This window comes from Perca fluviatilis, chromosome 22, assembly GCF_010015445.1.
Source record: "Perca fluviatilis chromosome 22, GENO_Pfluv_1.0, whole genome shotgun sequence".
NCBI lineage: Eukaryota > Metazoa > Chordata > Actinopteri > Perciformes > Percidae > Perca > Perca fluviatilis.
Genome location: NC_053133.1, coordinates 30475543 through 30493721, shown reverse-complemented (window position 1 = coordinate 30493721; position 18179 = coordinate 30475543). Strand labels below are relative to the sequence as shown.

The 18179-nt window shown below is 39.7% G+C and overlaps 1 protein-coding gene across 4 annotated transcripts in view; it reads left to right on the top strand.

Moving 5' to 3' along the window:
* The first annotated feature begins 342 nt into the window (after positions 1 to 342).
* LOC120552614 (protein NLRC3-like) overlaps positions 343 to 18179 on the top strand; it is a 46514-nt gene continuing 28677 nt past the window's right edge. For 3 of the 4 annotated variants that reach the window (XM_039790793.1, XM_039790794.1, XM_039790792.1), the window contains exons 1-6: positions 343 to 394; positions 795 to 941; positions 1822 to 1968; positions 10264 to 10457; positions 10610 to 12500; positions 16038 to 16214. In XM_039790793.1, coding sequence (XP_039646727.1) covers positions 814 to 941; positions 1822 to 1968; positions 10264 to 10457; positions 10610 to 12500; positions 16038 to 16214 — 2537 coding nt within the window. In that variant the 5' untranslated portion in view covers positions 343 to 394; positions 795 to 813. The remainder of the gene's footprint in view (positions 395 to 794; positions 942 to 1821; positions 1969 to 10263; positions 10458 to 10609; positions 12501 to 16037; positions 16215 to 18179) is intronic. The other variant, XR_005638046.1, reaches the window with a different exon arrangement.

Genomic DNA, 18179 nt, shown 5'->3' with positions numbered 1-18179 from the left:
CTTCACGCAGACAGCGTATATAACGGCGAGGTGAATTTTAATGCGTGTTTTGAAGTGTTTTTTTCCCGAAGTAATTAAAAAGTCATGTGTCAATTTGCACATTGTTTAATGTAGACGATATACGGTATATCGCCCACCCCTACACACAGCACACATGCTCACACATGCACACGCTCACACATGCACATGCTCACACGCTGACACACACACACACACACACACACACACACACACATACACACACACACACACTCTTAGATAAACTCACTTGGTTTCCTGTAACTGGAGAATGGGAGGAGCAGATCAAGGTACATGAAAACAAGAAGAGTTGAGTTAGACTCCATTTAGTGAGACCAGAAGAGAGCAGGAGGAGGAAACTGAAGGCTGAGGCAGGGTGAGTGGTAATCCAACATTTATTATTTTACTGTCAAAGTCTCTGAGTCTGTTTTCTCCCTGTGGACTGGAGAGGAAAGAAATTTCATGATGGATAAAAAAGGAAAAGAGGAAAAAAAAAAAAAAAAAAAAAGGGGGTTGCAGTAGCGGAGCACCCTGTCTTTTGGCAAATGTGTCACTTTGTGGTAGTTTTGCATCTCTTTTTCACATAATTTTGGACTGTTATTATCTTACCATATCATTGTCTCAAATGCTGGAAAAGCTAGAGCAGGTAATAAATAAATAAATAACTCAAAAAGCTTAAAGACAAAATGCGTGTGTGTGTGTGTGTGTGTGTGTGTGTGTGTGTCTTGATTCTTGTGTTGTGAGCTCACAGTCAGTGTTGCTGTTTTACCTCTCAGACTGACTTCAGATCAGAAGATGAGTGATTTGGAGGAAGAGGAGGATGGAGCAGAGTCTGTAGTATCTGGCTGTCAGTCTATGAAGAGTGACCGGTTGATGTCACACCCTCCAGACTTCAACAATGAACCTGGACCCTCAGACACAAAGTAAGAGAACTGATAATAACTCATTTATATGACTCTCTCAGGAAGTTGTCAACAGGAACATTACCAGGTTTTTTTGCAACAGTTTGCTTTATTTGCAATAATTTCTTAAAATCATCATATGTATTTTACTAATTAGATTCAAAGATATAGTTTCCTTTCTCTCAAGAGTATTTGAATCGGGACTACTGTGAGTCCATTCAGCTTTACAGATATCACACAGGGCTAATAAACACTTCAATTCAATCTTATTTATAGTATCAAATCATAACAAGAGTTAACTCAAGATAGAATAGGTCTAGACCACAAGCTTTAATATACAAAGACCCAACAATTCCAATAATTCCCAATAAACAATTTGCTTCTCACATCACATTTTCACTTAGAATGAATCATTGCTAAACATTGTGCCAAAATATGAACAATAATGTTGCCGTGAATGGGCTTATATTTTAGCTAAACAACCGCAATGTTTCCTGCAGCACAATGTAGGAGGGACAGCAGGGTGTGCTAATGTTATTCTCTCATCTGGGGTCTGACACAACTCTTGTCCATCTTCTCTCTGTGGACATGTTGTAATGCTGTTTGTGTGCACAAAAACAGCTTAATGCGTTTTTATAAACCGGTATTGCTAACGATGGCTAACCTGGCTAGAGCTAATAACCCCACAATGATAAAATTAGTTGTAAATGTAACACATTCACTCATTGTGTGTGTGTGTGTGTGTGTGTGTGTGTGTTCCTTCTTTAGTTTCCTGTCTGGCAGAAAATGTGACAATTCAGCAGTTTTGCCGTCCACACCCTTTTGCGTGTGACTCTTTTTGAAACTTGTCTTGATTCTTGTGTTGTGAGCTCCCAGTCAGTGTTGCTGTTTTACCTCTCAGACTGACTTCAGATCAGAAGATGAGTGATTTGGAGGAAGAGGAGGACGGAGCAGAGTCTGTAGTATCTGGCTGTCAGTCTATGAAGAGTGACCGGTCCAGAGATTATCCTCATAACTTCAGTAAAGAACCTGGACCCTCAGACACAAAGTAAGAGAACTGATACCAACTCATTTATTTGACTCTCACAGGAAGTTGTCAACAGGAACATAACCAGCTTTTTTTGCAACAGTTTTCTTTATTTGCAACAGTTTTCTTTATTTGCAACAGTTTTCTTTATTTGCAATCGTTTCTTAAAAGCGTCATATGTCTTTTACTAATTACATTCAAAGATATGGTGTCCATTCTCTCAAGAGTATTTTGGATCAGAATAAAATCAGTTTTACTACTGTGAGTCCATTCAGCTTTACAGATATCACACAGGGCTAAAAAACAATGTGCTTCTCACATCACACTTTGACTCATTACTAAACTAAACTGAACAATAACGTTGCCGTCAGGTTTATTTTTTAGCTAAAACAACCGCAACGTTTCCTACAGCAGAGAGTAGGAGGGACAGCAGGGTGGGCTAACATTATTGTCTCATCTGGGGTCTGATAAACAGTACATTTATCAAATTCAGTGGAAATAACACTGTCTGTGACTCTGAGACTTACACTTGTTTATTTGGTGACCATGACTTCATGAGAGATGACGTCCTGTCACTGTTTCAGTTGTTCACCTTTAAAGGGGAGGGAACGGATGACCGCTTAAAGCTCCACTGTGTAATTTTTTGAGTTGATTCTTAGCAAAAACCCCTTTGTTCTTTCATAAATATATGCTCATTTATGTGCAATTACTTCCACAAACTAATCAAAGTATTCTCGTACGCGTAGAATCTGCTATTCAGAATCTTTTTTTTTAAAGATTCAACCCTTATTATAGAATTAATCACATAACCAAACTTTACTTCTTAAGATTCAACCTTATGGATATTCATGTCTATTTCTTACATGTTAAATGGAAAGGTACAAAAAAAAAAGCATTCACGTCAAAGTAAAATAATAAAACAAAATGAATCAATCTCCCACAGTATCAGAGATGGTGTCCAAACATTATTATCATTTTCAGAAAGACGAAATACGTCAGAAGGCTCAATCATATTTACCATAAGAATGAAGAACTCTTTTTTCTTTATTAGGGTAACGACATAGCAGACAAAAAATAACAAATCTGAAGACCAAACATAATCTGCTAAAAACCCTGGACCTGAATGTCACTGGTTAATGTCACATCAGACTACTGCCTTATAATTTGTGTAAAGAATGTGTTATGTATTTAAACATTAAAATAACCTGGTGTGAAGTGTGAACATTTACTAATTTCATATTTACCCAGACGCATGTATCGTTCAAAGTCCATTGACAACCTATGGTTAAACCCCAAGTACTGCAAACCCATACAGCGAAGTCATTCAATGCATAGTACATGTTTCAGATTTTCCATAAATCTGATAATTAAATTATCCACTGTCCTCAAATGCTTCCCTCTTTTTGGTTATTTTAATATAAATCAATTGAAACACGCTCAGTGCAATTATTAAAGCTCTCACAGAGTGAAAGTTGAGGAGACTCAGAATAAAACTGCCCCCCCCTTGTCTCTAACATCATTAAGTACTGTCAGAGCACAAATAAAATTCGGTTATTCTATGTTTTTGGTTTTACTGGAAATAGCTTCTTTCTCCTGTGAGTGAAGAAATAGTGAACAAACATAACAAAAATCATTATAACCTACATCACGCATACATTTCTTAACTAAACCAAGTCATGCATTAGTGGAAAATGTATCTATTAGATAATCTTTCAAAAGTCTTAGTCAAATGTGGTGTTTATGTTTGTCGTCAATGTGGAAAGTGAAATTACTTCAATGTAATAAAAGATCCACAAGGAACCTTTCCTTAAGTTCTAAAGCACACAAAAAATGGCCTAGGTCTTTATACTTAACTTGGTTTAATATTAACAATATTGCTGTTTAGGAATAATTTACTTTCTTTCATCAATAATCTATCAGTTAGATTTGTGTGGTCATGAGGAACCACATAAGGTACAAAACCCCTAATTAGCCCCAATTTAGTAGGATTCGTATACCAACCATCCTAATGCCTGTTATTGGAACATAAGGGTGGACATAGTTTGAATCATTACAGTAATATTAGCTCGTAGTAGTTATTGTATTCCAACCACCATTTTCTCCTTGACATGGAAAGTAGTGAACGCATCACTCGCCTTTTCCTCCAGTCCTCCTAGTGTGTTGGTGTATGTAAATGTTGGGAGGAATGGTTACACGTGATTTATCATACTTTTCTCTCATCAAAAAAAAAATGCAAAAACCATAAATGCAATAGAAAATCAAATGCAGTAACGAAGAATAAACACTACAAATTTGGCAAAACCCCCCATGTTCTTCTTGAGGGTCCTGTTTCAGTTTTTTATCTGTCCATGTGTGTGTGTGTGTTTAAATTGCTGAGTGATGTATTTGTTCAGTGAATGTAGATGTCCTCAAAATGTGGAGAGGGGTGGTGTGTCCTCTACAATTGTAGTGTATTCTGCTGTACTGTCAGAAATGTGTTAATGTGTGTGGTTGTCAGAGAAGAGATCAGTATCACTGCTGTCTTCTGAAAAGATTTTAAACCGCAGGCTACAATACCAGTATGTAGCTTCTGGTTTTCCCTCCTTGGGAAAACTTCTTGTTTTTCTCCTCTCTCAATGTGTTGCAAACAGTGAGAAAAACTCCAGTTTCCCCTGTTGCTTCAGTGATAGCACATGGGTGACTCAGCAGAGGATCTGCTCGTCACTTGTTGCAGGTTGTAGAAAAACCCTGTTCTCTTCTCCACATCTGGAACCTTTTGTAGTGATGCGTGTATCCAGGTGACTCTCCCTGGAACCTTTCACTGCCCTGTGTCACTGGAAGGCTCTCAATGGTTTCTGTCACCGTCTATTTGCCAATCCTTCCTCCTGAAGTTGTTATCACCACAGAATCCCCAGGCTTGACACCTGGATTCTTACGGCCAAAAGAGCAGAAGAAAATTCTCACGCAATAACCTAACCTATCATTTCCCTTATACTGCCGTGGAAGAAATAGGTGTTTTTGTTTATGGGCCTCTCCCTACCTATGTATAAATAAAGAAAAAAAATCTTTAGAGCAAAATTCTTTAGAGTAGATCAGAATCAACAAAACAAAAACAATTACTATTGCATCCCCTTACACTACTGTGTCAATCAGGGGGTAGATGATCCTTTTGTTTACAGTTGAACTATCAATTTTGTCAATTTAGTTTTTTTGTGTTCTCACCTGAGCAGATTTTTTTTTTTACGTACAATTTTTAACTATTCTAGCACTTAGGTTATTCAAGGTCTTTTAAAACTGGAGCTACAGTGATGTCACAACAAATGTTTCAAACGTCTTTAGAAAAATCTACCTATATCTGAGGAAAAAAATATTTTAACACTAAAATTATTTAACAAACACTATTTATTTCTGCTACTTTCCCTACCATTTATTAAACCCCTTATTTATCATTGCTACTATATCCCATCTGTTTGAGACATGACAAAGCTCATGACTAAAAAATAATATAATCATCTGTTTAATATTGTAGCCATTGACATTATTCTAGGTTTTACAGCAAAACTTGTTTATCAGTAACCAAAATTCAATAAATAACTTCTTTAGGGGAATTTTCACCTCAGTAAAGTTTTCAACATCAACATCAACTAATTTAGTTTAGACAATTTGTCTATACAATTTGATATTGGTTGTCAGGTTTAATGCAGTCAGAGGCAGAAATGATTACAGACGCCGCCTCAGTGAGGTCATTTTAGCCACACTGTAATTAACAAAAGTGGTTACGTCAGTTGCATCATTATGAGAAATTCTCAATCCGTCAGGTGTTGAGGTTAAACCAATGTTAAAAGTGCACATTAAATCACTACCTAAGCAAAATAAGTGGACATAATCATACACCAAGAATTGTTTTTCCCATGTACAGGAGAGAGGAACAGAGAATTGTTCTCTTACTGTTTGACCTGCAGCCCCGATTGACCAAATAGAATAACCAAATAATCTTCAGTGTCAAATCTTATAGCTCTAATAATCAAGTTATGTGAGTGGAACCTCTTTATCTTTACATTCAGTAGTAGGCATTGTTGTCCGCGATGCCAGATGAAAACTCAAAAACAAAGAAATAGCAGAATCCATGTCATTTCTTGCTTTACAACATATATAGTTGTCAGTATTAACAAGATAACCATATAATCACTTAGATAGATGTGTTTTGAAAAGCAAACTATATCATTGCTTAGAGTGTGTGTTGAAACCCCCCAAAAAATAACATATATCTTGCTTATATATTAATCTGTTTTTGCTCATATATTAATCTGTCTTTTGCTTACATACTGATCTGTTTTGCATTTTATGACAGAAAGAGTTTTCTTTGAGAAACAGTAAAGTGTAGGAAAGCACCTAGACAGATACGAGCACAGGCAGGAGCTGCGGCCTTGACCGGTGCATGCAGCTGTGTGTGTGTGTGTGTGTGTGCGTCTTGAAGGCACATGTGTGGCCAAACACAGCACACGAGCTGTAGAGTTCATGAAGTTCATTACTGTTACGTAATTTGTGAAGTGTTTCCTACATTACCTTACAAGGATAGGGAAGTACATATAGTACGTCCCTTTTGATAATTTTAGGAGGAGTAAAATGTTTTTTGTGTATAAATATGAGTGTTTTTGCCGAGTAGCGGCCCCTTTTCGGGTGAGCCCCTCTTTTGGGTGCCTTTTGGTCCCTTTTACCCTTTTGGGTCCCTTTTGGGTCCCTTTTGGGCTTCCTTCGGGCTCTTTTACCGAGTGCTTTACGTGGCATCGGGATATCATGAAGCCTTCTCCATCTACCCTTGCACTTTCTGTGTTTTGGGGAAGATTCATGATGCCTCTCCCAGCCGGAGAGGGGTTCCCTTGCGACTTGGACACGCAGACCTCCTGTTATCTCCTAGTGGGAGTGCATTTCCCTATCCCCGCGGCCTGGTCAGAGCCTCTGAGCATCCCCCTCTCTCAGTCGGGCGACCAAGAAGGGCAAGGCGGGCGTCCTTGAGAAGGAAGGGACCTCCGTGACCCTGGGAGGACAGCTGAGACCGTGAGTACTAAAGAAAATCATTGGTTTTAAAGATCCCCTCGGGCAGTGCTTGTCATACACAGGGGGATAAGAGCCCGTGTTTTTGGGGACGTCTGGTGTAGTGGGTATCTAACCTCTTGTCTCGCCTTCGGGTTCCCTGATCCGGGCGAGGGCCTCTCCTTAGACGGAGGGCGTGTGTGTCTCTATAAACTAAATTAATCAGGGAAGCGTCAAAAACAACTCCTTTTTAGTATAGGTCAAAACATCCGCCCCGCTGACGGGCAACTGGCGTTCGTCCGTACGGCAAAAGAGGGCACAGTAGGGCCGGGGGTTTGCTGAGGGGAAGGCGATAAAAAGGGGCTGGCTCGGCCACAGCGAGCGACGCAACGCCTCAGCGAACTGCCACACCGGTCGACAGCATTTTCTTGTAGGTTTCAGAAGATAACATACTATAATGGTTTAACTGAATAGATTATTTTTCAGAACTTTCTAACCTATCAATTGTCGCTAATAGCAAAAACAAAAACAGTGTTTTTGCATTCTTTCCCTAAATCACTATTTTATCTATATTTTAAAACATTCTTTTTTTCCTGTACTCAGTAGCTTTAAATCCTCTGTCTTAATTTGTTTTCTCTCTTCCTCTTCTAAATCTTGTTTTAACATCCTTAGCTTTAGGGACTAAGAGATCAATTTTTAGGAAAGCCAAAGTTTTCTGACCAATATAACAGACATCGCAAACAATCCGGTCCATTTTTCTTTTATATTTCAATGTGATCGTCACCACAAAGCGAGGTTATTTCTTCGGCAAACAGACTATTTACTATTTTATGTCTTCTGCAGTCCGTCTCTAAATAGTCAAGAGCTTGTTTAAAGTGTCACAGACCATTTTTTTATAAGTAGTCAAGAGCTTCTTTAAAGTGTAGCTTCTTCAAAGTGTCACAGACTATCTTATAAATAGTCAAGAGCTTCTTTAAATTGTCACAGACTATTTTTATTTCTCTTTTTAATAGTTTCTCAGACTATTCTTGTTCAATTGTACTTGTTTTGGTCTTCAGACCCTTTTGTTAGTTATCAAACTAACTTTGTTGACAGTCCACAGCCTGTCTCTTCTGTAATCTATTGTCACACCCGTATCAAAGAAATAATCAAAATATGTCTGTGTCTGCTAGAGGATGTCACTCATAACCTCAATTATATCTTTGTCCTATCTAATGACCCAAAAAATACGAAGTTACTCACTTCCCAAAAGTCAGAATTAGTTAAATTTATTCTCTTTAGTTAAGAGAATGATTTCGGCAATTATTCATTACTTAATTCGTTTAGCAATGGTTGCTTGTTTAGAATGTTTGTTCAAAACCTTGAATTCGCAATCCAATTGTAATTAATCAATTTTATCTTACCGTGCTGCTTGAAATCTCTTCCTGTTCGTTTTTGACGGAGTGGAAAACAGTCAAGAGCGCTCCGCGGTCCTAACCCTCTTCGCTCTGAAAAACCTTTTAAAGGTTTAGAGGTATGAGGCAGGTGATTTTTGATTCTTGATTCTCTGTTAACTCATCCGTCCTGCTGAGACAACGCCAAAATGTGGTGGAAGTTTTCCTCGAAGCAGCAGAGTTTAGTAAATATAAAATAAATAATAATGAAAACGAATAACGACTGTTTGAGAATTAAACCAAAGTTTGGTCTTTGAGTATTTATTTACATTTGCAAATGCAGAGAAAACAGTTTCACAAGTACCACGGCACATCTGAAAGGGTCTTCTAACCTAAAGTCTAAACATCCAAACATCATATAGTGAAGAAACTCTGTTAAGCCACCCCTCTAAATGTATCTTTTAGCATGGCCATAGATGATCACCTTCCCCTCTGCTCCTGTTCTTTTCATTAGCCTAAACAACAGTTTATCTCAGGAGACAGAAACCTACATAGTTCTCACTGTCGTAAACAGTCATCGGCCTTCTCCACTTCTATCTAAGCAAAAAGACAACAATGTGAGGAGCTTCAGGCTAGTAAAATTAAATAACTCTCTAGGCTATAGTTGACGGCTGTAGCTGTTTCCCTCTCTGATGCTTTAAAAGTCTACAGGAAGGAGCAGGATTTTGTGGAGGTTTAAAACAATCTTTAAACAAATGGTTAATATCATTAAACAAATGGTTAAAATAAAATTTGCCACCACAAGTCCTATGAATTTTCTCCATATATTCAATTCAATTTTATTCATAGCATCAAATCATAGCAAGAGTTATCTCAAGACACTGTACTGATAAAGTAGTCCTAGACCACACTATAATATACAAAGACCCAACAATTACAGTAATTCCCCCAAGAGCAAGCATTCAGTGCGACAGTGTCGAGGAAAAACTCCCTCTCAGGGAGAAACCGGGGACAGACCCAGGCTCTTGGTTGGCGGTGTCTGATGGTGCCAGTTGGGGGTGTGATGAACAGTGGCAATAATAGTCACAATAAAGATACTGGAAAAATGACCAGAAATAGTAGTTGTAGTAGTTCATGGCGTAGCAGGGAACTGCAGGGCATTACTGGGTAATCAATGAGCTTTTCCCTAAAATTAGTAGAGTCATTGTGTTATTATGGATCATCGTAATATCAGCCCTCTTATTCTGTCACATTTCCTCTTCCTCTGGCCCTTTCATTGCCATTCTCTACCTGTAATAGTCATAATTAGAAGATTTACTCTTTAAGAACAAACATCCGTGGGCAGTACTGATTAAAAGTTAGCGGCAGATAATAAAAATGGCAGAATTATCAAATGTAGATTTGGTCCACTTCTGTTTTGTATATTTGAATTACATTCATGTCTTCATTTGATAGATGACAGTAGAAGAGACAGAAAACAGAATGACGTACAGAGAAGGAAACAGTCTGGACTTGAACCTGAGACTCCTCTGTTCCATGCTGTGTGTCTGAGACTGCTGGTGGACCTCAATATTCAGACTACTTCTAACCTCAGTTCAAACCTAGCTGACTCAAGCTAAGCTGCTCAAAGGGACTGTGAAACAGAAAAGTGCATAATCAGCTCTCTTTAAGGGAGGACTGTTACTGTGAAGAAGCTGCAGGAAGTGTTGAGTTAGTTTTAATAAACAAACTACAGACAGATCACTAAATGTTTAATAAGACAGTCGGAGAGGAAAAGCAGTTATTACTGTTTATGAAAGCAGGAGAGTTTAGATAAAAGGAACATTGTCATTACAGATTGAATTCAAACAGAATGGTAACAGCACTTTTAAAACATATGAGAGTTTTTTTTTCAATCAACAAATTATTTTATAAATAAATGTGTTGACAGAAAGAGGGAGAGGAGTGATGTTTGTGAGGAGGATCAGCCGTCCTGCTGTGCTTTGTGTCAGGACGTCCTGAAGGATCCAGTCTCTACCAGCTGTGGACACTGGTTCTGCAGACAGTGCATCACCTCATACTGGGACCAGTCTGCTTCATCAGGAGACTCCTGCTGTCCCCAGTGTGGAGAAAGATCCAGAACAAGTAAGACTGTTCATCTGTCTGCTGATGTCTTCATGTCTCAAAACAGGATTCCTCTTGTGTCCTCTGTTTTCATTCCTTTTTATTGCTGTAATTGTTGTTTGGTATACTGAAAATAACACTATTAATAAATAGACTTTTGTATTTCCTTGCAGTGTACGTTGTTAAATATAAACAGAAGATCAGTGTGAAGGGGACATATGAACGTGTGACTGAAGGAGCTGATCAAACAGGAAGTGGATCCCTCCTCAACAGGATCTTCACTGCGCTCTACATCACAGATGAACTGAGTGAAGAAGTTAATACCCAACATGAGGTGAGGCAGCTCGAGACAGCTTCCAAGATGAAGACCCTCCATGACTCTCCAATCAAGTGCAGCAACATCTTTAAAGCCTTACCTGACCAACAGAAACAAATCAGAGTCGTTATGATGATCAGCGTCGCTGGCGTTGGAAAAACCTTCTCAGTGCAGAAGTTCTGTCTGGACTGGGCCGAGGGTTTGGAAAACCAAGATGTGGATCTGGTGATTCCTCTTTCCTTCAGGGAGCTGAACTTGATCAGAGATGAGCAGTACAGTCTTCTGGAGCTGCTCCGTGTTTTCCATCCAACATTACAGGAGGTCACAGCAGAACAGCTCGCTGGCTCTAAAGTTCTCTTCATCTTTGACGGCCTGGATGAAAGCAGACTTTACCTGGATTTCAACAAGAGGAAGGTTGTTTCTGATGTCACACAGAAGTCATCAGTCAACGTGCTGTTGACAAACCTCATCCAGGGGAAGCTGCTTCCCCTGGCTCTCATCTGGATAACTTCCCGACCTGCAGCAGCCAATCAGATCCCTCCTGCGTGTGTTGACAGGGTAACAGAAGTACGAGGCTTCACTGATGACCAGAAGGAGGAGTACTTCAGGAAGAGAGTCAGTGATGAAGAGCTGTCCAGCAGAATCATCTCCCACATGGAAACATCCAGGAGCCTCCACATCATGTGTCTAATCCCAGTCTTCTGCTGGATCACTGCCACAGTTCTGGACCACATGTTGACTACAGACCAGAGAGGAGAGCTGCCCAAGACCCTGACTGACATGTACTCACACTTCCTGCTGGTTCAGACAAAGAGGAAGAAGCAGAAGTATGCTGAGGGACATGAGACGAGTCCACAGGAGCTGACCGAGGCTGACAGGGAAGTTCTTCTGAAGCTGGGGAGGCTGGCGTTTGAACAGCTGCAGAAAGGAAACATCATGTTCTACCAAGAAGACCTGGAGCGCTGTGGTCTGGATGTCACAGAGGCCTCGATGTACTCAGGAGTTTGTTCAGAGATCTTCAAAAGAGAGAGTGTGATCTTCCAGAAAACAGTCTACTGCTTCGTTCATCTGAGCGTTCAGGAGTTTCTGGCTGCAGTCTACATGTTCCACTGTTACACCAACAGGAACTCAGAGGTACTGAAGGACTTCCTAGGAGAAGACTTCCTGGGACCAGACATCAAGCACAGGGACTCAAACCCAAAGACTTTTCTCAAGAAGATTTCTAAGTATTTTGTAAAGAAAGATGACATTTTACCCATCCAAGATTACCCATCCCTGGATGTCTTCCTGAAAAGAGCCATGAAGAAATCCCTGAGGAGTAAAAATGGCCACCTGGACCTGTTTGTCCGCTTCCTTCATGGCCTCTCTCTGGAGTCCAACCAGAGACTCTTAGGAGGCCTGCTGGGTCAGACAGACAACAGTCCAGAAATCATCCAGAGTGCTATCAACAACCTGAAGAAGATGAAGAAGACCAATATCTCTACTGACAGAAGCATCAACATCTTCCACTGTCTGACGGAGATGAACGACCACTCAGTCCATCAGGAGATCCAAGAGTTCCTGAAGTCAGATAACAAATCAAAGAAGAGACTCTCTGTGATCCACTGCTCAGCTCTGGCCTACATGCAGCAGATGTCAGAGGAGGTTCTGGATAAGTTGTACCTGAAGAATTACAACACATCACGGGAGGGACGACTGAGACTGATTCCAGTTGTGAGGAACTGCAGAAAGGCTCTGGAAGTCCAGATGTGATTATCAAAACTATGGGTTAATTCTTTTGGTCTAAACTATGGGTCTGCCTTCTTTTTCTCTTGTCGTGAGTTTTGAGCTGGTTCATGACCAAGTGGGGGCTCGTAATATTTAGCATTTAAGTTAGGCTTTTGTTAGTCTAATTAGTAGGGATGTCTAGATCCACTTTTTTGACTCCCGATCTTTAAAATATTGAATATCTGCTGATACAGAGTCCCAAACCGATACTTGTATTTGCTCTGATGAAAGAGCTGCACACGTTTTTTAACCCGGAGTGACCTGGCTGACGCACTGATGTTAACATGCTGTGTAGCGTTCAAGAATCGTCTGACGATGTTGCATTGCAGAATAACAGTATGTTTATTTGGTTAACCGTGCAGCATGAAATGTCCATTATTTAATGTTTTCAGCAATAAATCCATAAACAATTAAGACAACTTTAGAACAAAGGTTTCGCACCAATGCACTCCAGCATCACAGCATTCGGTGTCACAGCGTTAGCAGTCAAAAACCATTTGCCCTTTCTGGGCCAAACACCACAGCGACACCCAATGTACATACAAAAACAACACCCAAAATCTGAACACTTGAAACAACATATTTGGCTCCTACAACGCCTCTTGCACTCAATAGTCAACCTTTGATCAAACAAAACTTAGTGACACATCTTTAGGCAGAGGCGTGGGAGCGCAGGGAGGTGCAGCACCCGCAGCACTGCCTGTTGGGAAACTGCGATGACAATAAAATGATAGCTTATAAATATCTCTAGTTGTTGTTTCTGTTCCACGACATTTTCTATGTCATGTTTGGGGTGTGGGATGAAGAGACGGATAATTTTAGTAATTATTGCATCAGCTCTACATCCACAAACAAGAGGGCTTTTTACCAAGGTGGAACAGCTGATCCACTTGTGCCTCTGTTTACCAGTGTCTACAGCTGGCTCCGAAAGGTCTTTCTCAGCTCTTTGCCGCCTGAAAACCTGGCTCCGTAGCACTATCACTCAGATTAGACTTTAACACATGGCACTGCTTCACGTCCACAAAGACATTTTGGATGATCTGATATTCAGGGTCTCATGGTAGAGTTTATCAGCCAAACTCCAGAGCACAAATCTACGTTTGGTGCATGTACCAAAATCATCATAACGTAGAGACACTGGGCTAGATTTATCAAGCCGTTTGCGCCTGTTTCCAGGCGCTAATTGGTCGCAAAGACGGACATAACCGATGCGGGCTATTTACAAACTGTAAATAAATTGTCTGCCACAAGAGCGAGAAGAGACAAGTTGCACTTTCAATATGCGTTCGTGGGAGGGTCGTGGGGAAAGTGGGAGTTCCACCCAAAAAGGTAGGAGGATAAGCGCAAAGTGCACCTAATTATATATTCCGTGGTATATACAAAGACTGTCAGTAAGAGTGCGCCTCTATTCTGTGGGGGAAATTCTCCGCCTCTTAAAAGCAGGTCTAAACCAGCCGCAATCGAGTTTCCTCGTAGACCTTTATGCCGCTGGTGAAATGGCAACAGTAATTTGAGCAAGACGAAGACATAGGCGAGGCTGAAAATATTGTTAACACAAGAATCACACTTTGTCAGTAAACACAACATCATTTAGCATTACAGATCAAGCAGCCGTGCAATATTAGAGTTACTGGAAGAAATCAAAGATGAAATTGAATCTCCCACTCAGCATTCACATTACATTCCAGCAGTTGTTAAACTCCTCGCTACGTTACAAATATTGACATCAGGATCATTTCAAACAGTCATAGCATCAGCAGTGGGAATATCACAGTCTGCACTCAGCCGTATCATAGCACAAGTACCGCTTTGCTACAGCGCAATTTACGGTATAGTGGGCGGAGAAAGACGCTGATTGCCTGATGGGTGTCAGGGTTGATAAATACTACGCAAAATGTGGAAGCATAGCGTGCGCTATTACCGAACTCGCATAAACAGATGCAGCGCAAACTGCGCTAGTATTAGTAAATTAGGCCCACTGTGTCTTACATCTCTGCGTCTTTTTTCTGCTGCCGTGCAGGCCCAGATGATAGCCTATATTTAGCCTAGTGTGATAGACCTTTTTCACAGCAGACATTTTGACCTGTCATAGTAGGAAAAGCACAGCTGAAATTGATAACCTTAACGATGGCTCAGTTCCATCAATTGTCCCAGTAAGATATTTCAGTGAGTCAGCATGAACAATACCAGGGTCTTTCCTAAGTGGAATGCAGCCATCAGTAATGGTTTAATACCAGGGTCTCTCCTAAGTGGAATGCAGCCATCAGTAATGGTTTAATACCACGGCCTCTCCTAAGTGGAATGCAGCCATCAGTAATGGTTTAATACCAGGGCCTCTCCTAAGTGGAATGCAGCCATAATTAATGGTTTAATACCAGGACCTCTCCTAAGTGGAATGCACCATCATTAACGGTTTTGAATACACCTGTGCTTTTCCTACTATGACATTTCAACATGTCTGCCGTGAAAAAGGTCTATTTTGATTTATGTCTGCCTATTTTAAAGAAATAGTCTGTAACCTTTTAGAATTTGTCATATAGGCTACTGTTGGAAAAGAAAGATTTTGCATAGTCTGTTACTTTGTGGCATTTAGGCCGTTTTTTTGCCATTATGCAGTTTATGAACACTTAATCTACTTGTGGTTGTTTTAAAATAAACATACATTGTCATTGTAAAAGGAGACAGAGGTAGAGTGGTCTGCAGAATACAGAGCTTTTTACAATTTTACATTAAAAAAGCCCTGTAAAACTGCAACCCACCACTGAATCAAAATAAAACTTTCCTCTTAGTTGTGAAATAAGCATGTGACCCGTTTCAACTCCACCCCTCAAAGAATTGGAATCAATAAAAACCGTAATCAAAAGGAAAACATCAGCACATAGTAATTGGATTGGATTATAACCTACTTATTGGTTCTTCGCCACAATCTTAATAAAGAACAAATAAGTAGGTTACAATGTTTCCTCTATGTTGATTTTGTAGTGGCAGCCCGCCATGGCAAAATTTCTGCTGCCACGGTATCAGAAATAGGGCAGACGCACAATGTAGTCGCGGTTGCCTTTTAAATTATCCTGTCGACATAATGAACCCCCACAGTTGGCTGCCGCTCACATTGCAATTTGACAACAAGTAGAACTATTCAGAGGTTGTTGTGCCCATCCAGTTTAACTCCCCATACTGTTGTGTTGATGTAGTTTATTGTCAAAACATTCACTTTCTTCTGAGTCGACTATTAAAAAACAGCTCCACCAAAATTCAAATCGGACAACGTTCAACTTGTCAGTTAAAATAAATAAATTAAAACGGTAAGTGAGTCAGTGGAATATTTCAAATGTGACAGAATAAGAGGGCTGATATTATGATGATCCATAACAACACAATGACAAAGTCTCTCTACTCATTTTAGGGAAAAGATCATTGATTAGGAAATAGTAATGTTGAGCTACACATTTAAAACCTCAACACATCTGATTGGATTATAAATCGATTTTCATCTACTTCATTTGTTCTTCATTCAGATTGGGTTCATGTGGTTTGTCAGAGATCAGCTGTGCTTCTCTGGCCTCAGCTCTGACGTCAAACCCCTCCCATCTGAGGGAGCTGGATATGTGGGGCAACCGCAACCTGAATGATTCAGGAGTGAAGCTGCTGTGTGCTGGATTGGGGAGTCCAAACTGTAAACTGGAGACTCTGAGGTCAGTCCATGTATATTGGTCTTGTACAGTGATTATCTACCTAATTTAAATCTATAAATCCAAATTGATTAATTCCATAACAAATGTTTCAAATTTCCATCAGTTCACTTGTTTTCAGGTTTTGTCTGAGCACAAATCACAACAACTCTTTTTGTCAGTCTGAACAGTTTGTCTCCAAATTTAGTCTGGACTCAAACTGGATCAATATTTGTAACGGCATGCAAACTCCTCACCTTCCGGCAAAATATTTTTCCGGAAAGTATTTTTACATTTATTGTGGGTTATGTGCTAATGCTTCCTACGCCACCCATCCCGCATAAACACCAACGAAGAAGACCCCACCCTGCTGTACTCGCGCACGCTCACACACAGACATGCTAGGAGACATGCACTGTAATGCTTACGGTGCCATCCGAAACCTTATTAATCACTGAATTTCTATAGTTAATTCTATTATTTTGCATTTCAGAACTGTTTTTAAGTGCATATTAACAATGGAAAGCAATTCTCACCAGTGTATCTTGATTGGGAATCAAATGAATGCAAAGAAAGGGACTTTATTAACTTGATTTTAAGATTTGTATTTGATTATTATTTATTTATTTACTGTAAACAAAAGAAAAATGTGTGAATCTAGTTACACATTTGAATCTAGAGTCAATAGTAGGGTTGGGTATTGTTTGGTTTGGATACCGGTGCTAAAGCGGTACTTTTAAAATGGTACCGGTGCCTTAACGGTGCCTGAACCGATACTTTTGAAGAAAGTAAAAAAAAAGAAGGGTACTAAACAACAGGCCATATGGTCAAAATTAAATGATTTAATAATAATGTAATAACTATAACAATTATTTATTTCACTAGTTAATAGCTGTTGAACGACAAAAACAACCACCAGATGGGAAAAGGGCATTTAACACTAACTTTGAATGCACCACGAGGATGTAAATTACCAGTTTCATTGAACGCACCGTCTGTGTTTTTCCAACAATGGCAGCTGCAGATTGTTACATCCCGGTGTTAAATCCTCTCCAGTGAAATACAGACAAACTTTACACTGCTTAGCGTTAGCTGTCAGCATTGTGACCGTGTTTAATCCAGCTACTAGCAGCGGGAGGCTAACGTTAGCTGCTATCGAGTGTAGTGTTAACTAGCGTCACGTGCAGCGATGTTTCTGTTGCCTGTAACGTCTTTTTCAAAGCATCAGAGAGAAGCGCAGGCATATCAATGGCACTGGAATGAGGCACCAAAATCCGCTTTGCTATTCCTGCAGCAGCAGGAAGTGTTACGAGGAAGTATGGCAAAGTGCGGCAAAGGGTCAAAATAGTAGCCTGTTAGGCACGATATGAAGCCAAGTAAAGTGAAAATAAATTAATAAATGGCGGCATGCGATTAAAAGAAATTAACGTGTTATGCTCGGCCCTTAATCGCATCGTGATTAATGCGTTAATGCTGACAACCCTAATATATATGTGTATATGTATAAACACATACATATATGTATATATACATACACACACACATATATATGTATGTGTGTGTATATATATATATATATATATGTGTATATACACACACACATATACATATATATATATATATACTGTATATATACTGTATGCACTGAACAAAATTATTAACGCAACACTTGTTTTTGCCCCCATTTTTCATGAGCTGAACTCAAAGATCTAAGACTTTTTCTACGTACACAAAAGGCTTGTTTCTCTCAAATATTGTTCAAAAATCTGTCTAAATCTGTGTTGTGATTAGACGGCATGATTATTGCACAGGTATGCCTTAGGCTGGCCACAATAAAAGGCCACTCTAAAATGTGCACAACCATAGAACCATTACTGTCGAGCCCTGCACACACACACACACACACACACACACACACTCACACACACACTAATTGAAAAAAATCAGTCACACACATTATTGTAAATAGAACAATGTGCACGTGTTTGT